The sequence below is a fragment of the Hirundo rustica genome, unplaced genomic scaffold (genome assembly GCF_015227805.2).
Source record: "Hirundo rustica isolate bHirRus1 unplaced genomic scaffold, bHirRus1.pri.v3 scaffold_303_arrow_ctg1, whole genome shotgun sequence".
Lineage (NCBI taxonomy): Eukaryota > Metazoa > Chordata > Aves > Passeriformes > Hirundinidae > Hirundo > Hirundo rustica.
In genome coordinates, this window is record NW_026690352.1 from 1,060 (window position 1) to 7,260 (window position 6,201).

General features: G+C 53.7%; 1 protein-coding gene across 1 annotated transcript; it reads right to left on the reverse strand.

Annotated features, from left to right (window-relative positions):
• Positions 1 to 1,048: 1,048 nt before the first annotated feature.
• Positions 1,049 to 6,151, reverse strand: LOC120747923 (heme-binding protein 1-like). Its single transcript, XM_040053980.1, has 5 exons — positions 5,992 to 6,151; positions 5,807 to 5,892; positions 3,108 to 3,249; positions 2,788 to 2,971; positions 1,049 to 2,639 (listed from the first exon to the last, which is right to left on the reverse strand). Exons 1-5 carry the CDS (start codon positions 6,149 to 6,151, stop codon positions 2,465 to 2,467), a joined length of 747 nt encoding a protein of 248 aa, XP_039909914.1. The 3' UTR covers positions 1,049 to 2,464.
• Positions 6,152 to 6,201: the final 50 nt, after the last annotated feature.

Here is a 6,201-nt window from a genome sequence, read left to right on the forward strand (position 1 = left end):
ATGCTATGTACCAACTTGAATGAACAGGCATGTTACCATGGATACTTACGATAGCGTAGTAAAAAGATCATGAAAAGAACTGCTAGCTTGTCATTTTCTCTGTGAGAAAAAGCCAACCTTCCCAGTCCACCAGGCACTTCATAGTCTGTATCAGCAACTACTACCTCTTTCATCTTCCTTTTATATGCATTCATCGCGGGTGGAACAGAGGGGAAGGTACTGGTGCATCGAGGCAGTAAAAAGCGCTGAGCGATCTCAAGTAACCTTATGAAATTTTGCAGCTTGAGGAACTAATTTTTAATTCTCTCACTGCTCCGCCTCTTTCTTTGGGAATCGGAGGTGGAATAGAGAGGCCCACTGCTGCTTCTTGGGTTCACCTCAAGGGCTTTCACCGGGCTTGCGCAGGAGAATACCTGCACAAGGGGTCGAGTGCCTCCAGCACAGGTAAGCTGCAGCTGCGGCGGTGCCACATCACCTACACCCAACATCGTCATTCTTGGCGGAATTTCTCCATCCTGTTCAGAACTGGCTGAACAATCGGGAAGCTTTCGTGCTTACCGGCACTGTTGCTATGTACTGCTCCGATGTGACTATCCCATAACGACTGGCACGGCTCTGAGCCCGCAAACACCTCAAGAGCTCAGGGTACAGGATGTGCAAGACGCTTTCCCAGTTCAGGTCAGCATACACACAGCCAGGCTGAGCAGGGACTGCTGCAGCTGCACCCCGAAATGCTGAGCTAGACACGGCTACAACCGCAGCCCTGAGAAGACAATGCTTAGCAGTAAATGCGTTCAGGACAAAAGGAAAACCTGCCTTTGTAGAGGCAAATTCCTATCATTAAGGCTGGGCACTTCATCCTCAATGCTGTTCTTGTCGGAGCTGATTGTACTCCAGCTGCTGGCCTGAAGACACAAAAATGCACTCTCTCCCTCCCTCCCATTGGGATAAATCACTTTGATCTGGACAAGCTGGAGGGCTTTTTGTGCTTTGGTCAGTTGTTTATTTTAAAAGAGTAACGTGCATCTTAAAAATAATACATCTACTATTATATTTTATATTATTATTATATTATTATATAAAAATAATACATCTATAATACAAACGAGAGAGAATCGCTTGCAGATTTTTTCCTAGACATAGACTGTAGTTGATTTATCATGCTGTGTACACTTAAAAATCAGATATCAACATGTACCAGCTTCAAAGATGTTACAGAAATATCCTATATAAGCACAAAAGACATGCAGAACTCCTTAGAAATACTGCATTTTTACTCTTGGAATTAAAGGCTTTCCTTTTTTTTTCATTCAAATTAATTGACACTCTTACTAAATAAATAATTACTCCTAGCTTAGCAAGCAAAAGATGATTTTGTATGCCATAAAAAAAAATAAAAATACATATGAAATATGGGAGCTTTACTGCAAAATTGCAAGGCACTTCAAACACTCGCCACATAGGTTCTTGCAAGTTTAGTTAAGTACATCAATAGTGCAGGAATATCATTGCCTGCCATGGAGAGGAAAATGAACTGTCTGCCTTTGCAAAATACAACACAAGCTTATGCTGGCCAGAGCAGAAGTGTCATGGGAACTGCAGGAAAAAAAAAACCCCAAAACCCAAACTCTCCACGGGAACTGCAGAAAAAAAACCAAAACCCAAACACTCCAACAGCATTTTTTAGTGCTAGAGAATTAAAGCATTACTTCATCCCGGCCAGGGTGCGGGTTTTGCGCAGAAAATCACACTATGAAAAGACAGTAGTGCTGCTGCTGCTGCTCTCAGGACCTGCCCCTCTCAGCTCGCAGCAGGTCTGCAAAGCAGCACCCACAACGGATGGACAAAGGCTGCCAGCGCCCGAGTCCTGGCTGAGGAACTGTGAGTGACAGCCAGGGAGGCACCCAGCAGTCCAAAGAGAATCACCCCAGCAGGAAACATTCAGGATTCACGCCTGAATTCAAGCCCTTTTCCCCCTTGAACCTGACTGTCTCTGTAGCAGCATTTCAATGGCTCTGTTCGGGACAGGCAGCCATTCTCACAGGAAGCAGGCCGGAGGCCATGCTGAGCCCCACGTCTTGTACAGTCATTTGCCTTTTGGACACCCTCACCTTGTGATGCTGTCCACCACGAGACCCACCAGCCTCCCTGGCACAGCTCTGCAAGCCCAGGTCAGGCTAGCGCACTGCACAAGCCCACTCCGTGTGCTTCCCATCGAGAGCTTGCTCTTAGGGGTCATCCTTGGTGCCAGCTCCAGCCTCAGCTGTGGGAGCAGGTGAAGCGCACACCAGGCAGCATTTCCCGTGGCAGGACCCCTGCAGGGCAGGCTGGGGACTCACCCCAGCGTCTCTTGGTCTGTCATTGTGTGGGTGAACAGCGGGTCGGGATGCGCCCCGCCTCCTTTGGGTCGGAACTGCCACCCCCAGCGGGCCGGTGGCGCGCTGGCTGCGGTGACGGAGGGGACTCACTCGGCCCGGCAGATGAACCAGATCTCATTGCGGCGCTGAGGGACGCCGGGGTTTTCATAGGAAGCCACAATGTAGGTCTCCCGCAGCACCGCGTCTGTGGAGCCCAAGAGCTCCCAGAAGAGACTGATCTCCCGCAGAATTGTCTCCTCGGTGGTCATCCCGTAGAACACCCTGCAGCAAAGGGAGCAGCATAAGCAACAAAGCCGGCGCAATCCCACAGCCAGAGCTCCCATCCCGCTGCCCAAAGAGCCACAGCAGCCGCGCAGGGAGTTTGTACATCTCTGCTGAGCTGAGAAAACACCTCTGGTGCTGGGGTCACCTGGTAATAACCCGGAGTGGTGCCCTCTCGGTGATGTGGATTTCGGGGTCCATAGGAACGGGGGGGTTTTGCTGGAACGCTCCTGGGAGATAATACGCAGTGAGGACCTCACGCTCCAGCTCGGTCCCCTCCTTGGTCAGGTGGATTTCGTTGAGCACTGGGATTGTCATGCCCAGATGGCAACCTGGAAAGAGGCAGGCGGGCAGTGAGACGGGTGTGTTAGCAGCAGCAGCATCCCTCCTCCCCACTCCAGAGGGACGGTGGCAAAGCCCTCCCCTCTGTGCAGTCCGCCAGCCCCTCCAGCCCCTGCCTGCACACACCTACAGAGTTCTCCTTGCAGATGTAGCGCATGAGCTTCATGAAGCTCATGGAGATGCTCTGCTCATACATGGGCTCCCCCATGGTGACACAGGCCCACTTCCCAGCAGGGTACCGCCGCTCCTCGTAGGCCACGGCCTCGCACTGAAACAGGCCAAGACAAGCCAAGTCAGAGTCACACGCACTGGCAGCGGCGGGGCGGGAAACCAACACCGACAGGAGAGAAGCGGGGAGACGTGAGCCTGCCCGAAGGAGAGCCCCTGCCAGGCAGTGCTTGGCACAGAAGGACAAAGAAGGTGAGGGGAGCTGGCATCACACGCACCTCAGACAAGGATACTTATGAGCACTGGGCAAAGGTCAGCAGAAGGGAAGGCACAGACAAGGGACAGGGTGCAAGGGGGCTCCTGGCACAAGGAATGCAGCACATCCTCAGCAAGAGACACAGGACTTTCAGTTGCTCTTCTGTCTCTGTCTGGCCTACTCACAAGGATGTTCCTGATCCCAAAGGCCTCCAGTAAGGCTGATGTTGTTCTCAGGCGCAGTGCCTTTTCCCTGGAACGCTGAGTGCACAGAGGATAACAGAAACATCCCTGCCCAGCAGAAGGGAAAATCTGGCAGAAGAGAGCTCTAGCACCCAGAAGAGTTGTGAAGACTGGAATAAAACTCCTCAGATCCTTTTCCCGTACCAAGAAGTGCAAGGAGGAAGAATAGACATGAACGCAGCTGTGGAATTTTGTGGCATGGGTCAAAATCTCTATTTCCAATGCAGAATGTCCAGTATTCTGGACAAACCTGACACAGAAGGGGGGAAGGGGAGTGGGGAGGTTGCATCTGGCTACATTCATAGGTCAGCTCACGGCACTCCTGTGACCACAGGTAAAGAGGGGCTGAGAAGATGTAACCACCACCTATCTTCCTGGTCTCAGCTTGTTCTTCATCCAGATCAAAGTGATCATGACAATGTTGCACGGAGCTCAAGGCATCTTTCCAAACTTCTTGCTTCCACAGCTGTGCTGGCAGTGACGGAGACAGGAAGCTGTGACAAGACTTGGTGCTGGGTGCAGCCTCCCTGTGCCTCCACCTAAATCAGGTGTCTACCCTGAAAGCCAAACCAAGGCCAGAAGGAAGGTAGCAGGCCTGCTTGTGCGCATCAGTGGGATGCCAGTAAGAAGAGTGCCCCAAAACACTGCAGGCATTCACCCTCTGGCTGGGGCCATGCCTGTGATTGTCCCACCAAGCAAAGCAGAGCAGAACAAGCATTTTCCAAGCAAGGAAATCGCCAATCCCTCTACTCCCTCTGCAACTCTCATCTGCCATACCACCTGCAATAAATGAATAATCCAGTGAAGTCACAGCATCTGGTTGTGCCACAGCCTGATCCTTATACTAAGCACCTCCACTCTGGATGACACTTGTCCGAAGAAAATATGGAAGATGCTTCATGCAGACGCAGTAGAAAGAGGTCCCTGCAATGTAAGCTGGGGAACTGAGCCCTGACGGAGCTGGGGGCTGAGTGCTGACAGAGCACAGTGCTGGTGCATAATAACTGACTTGCCTCCCAGAGGATGAGGGCTTGTAGCACTGATAGCGCAAGAAAAGCAACCAAATACTGCTGATTTGCCTGAGCCTGGCAAACATGTCCCTAAGAGCCCCAGCTCCAAAGTCCCCTCAGCACTGATGTCAGGCAGTGGCTCTTCTCACGCAGCCTCACTCCAAGAATCCTCCTCAGGCACAGACAACAACAACAAAAGCTCTTCAGTTCCCACAAAGTCTTGGGGCCCCGTTCCTGCCTGGGACTGAAACAGGCGGAGAAAAAGCCAGATTAAATCCCTGGGACCCAGAATAAGGAAAGAGGGTGTGTGGTGAAGCCCCAGTTCGGAGCTGCACAAGCCACATGCTCAGACAAGTTTTACAGGGAGTGCTGGACCTCAGCCCAGAAGAAATTGGTTAACCACTTCTCATATAGAGGACAATTGACAGATGTCCTCTTGGTAGAAAGCCCAACCAGGCCTGCAGAGACACAAGAACCAGTCTGACAAGCAGCTATTTCTCAAAACACAGAAGCACCCTTACGTGCAAGAGACGAAACTAAGTGTGCAATGTAGCCAGCACAAAGAGAAGCTCTTCAGGCAAAAAACACCATGTTTAGACCGGCAGTTGAGACAAAGAACAACACGGGCTCCCATCTGACAACCAGGGTTACAGGCCCTGTGTTCCCCACAAACACATCTTTATCTTGTGCCAGCTGAAACCTCCAGCTCAACACGCCAACACAACGAGCACAAGCACAAAGCCAACAGGACTTGGAGCTATGCAACAAGGCGTTTGGAGAACGGCAGAGAGCAGGCTCTGAACTGAAAGTTCACTTTCTTAGATGTGCCCACCCCAGCAAGAGGATAGGCTGGTAAAGGAGGCAGCTGCAAGTCAGAAGACCAGAGCAAGCAGCACGACTGGTCCAGTTTTAAAATGAAGGCCGGGAAGCTGAGCACTGCCATTACACTGCACAGGAGGAGGCGCAGCAGCGGCAGAATACTGCAGCGATCCAGAGGTGCCATCCCGGCCGCGGTGCCGCAGGAACCCCGGCGAGGCTGGCGTGCGCATGCCACGGGACAGGCTCTTCCTAGGGCCCGGGCCGGCGGCAGCACCGCCACGGGCGGGCAGCGGGCGAGAAGCCGGCCGCGCGGAGAGGATCGGGCCTCACCTTCCCGTGCTGCGAGAGGGAGACGTACGGCACGGGCTCGCGAGCCTGCCTGTGCCTGGCCATCTGGGCGATCGGGCCTGCCATGTCTGCAAGGCAAAGCACACGAGAGACGAGGCTCGCCCCGGCCGCAGCGCAGAAAGGCTCCCGGTCCGTGCCGCCGCAGCCCCGGCGGGCCCGGCGCTCACCTGGGGGAAGGCTCACTCGGTGCGTGCTGGCCACGGCCCCCCAGTGGGCGAACAGTCGCGCCTCCGCCTCCCGGTCGTCCTCGCCGTCGCTGCCGTCCCCGCCGGCGGCCGCGGGCTCCTCGTCCAGGCGCTCCAGGTCCTCCAGCGTGATCCGCGCCATCGCGTCCGCCGGGAGCGAGACTGGGCCCGCCCCGGGGCGGCACCGCCCGG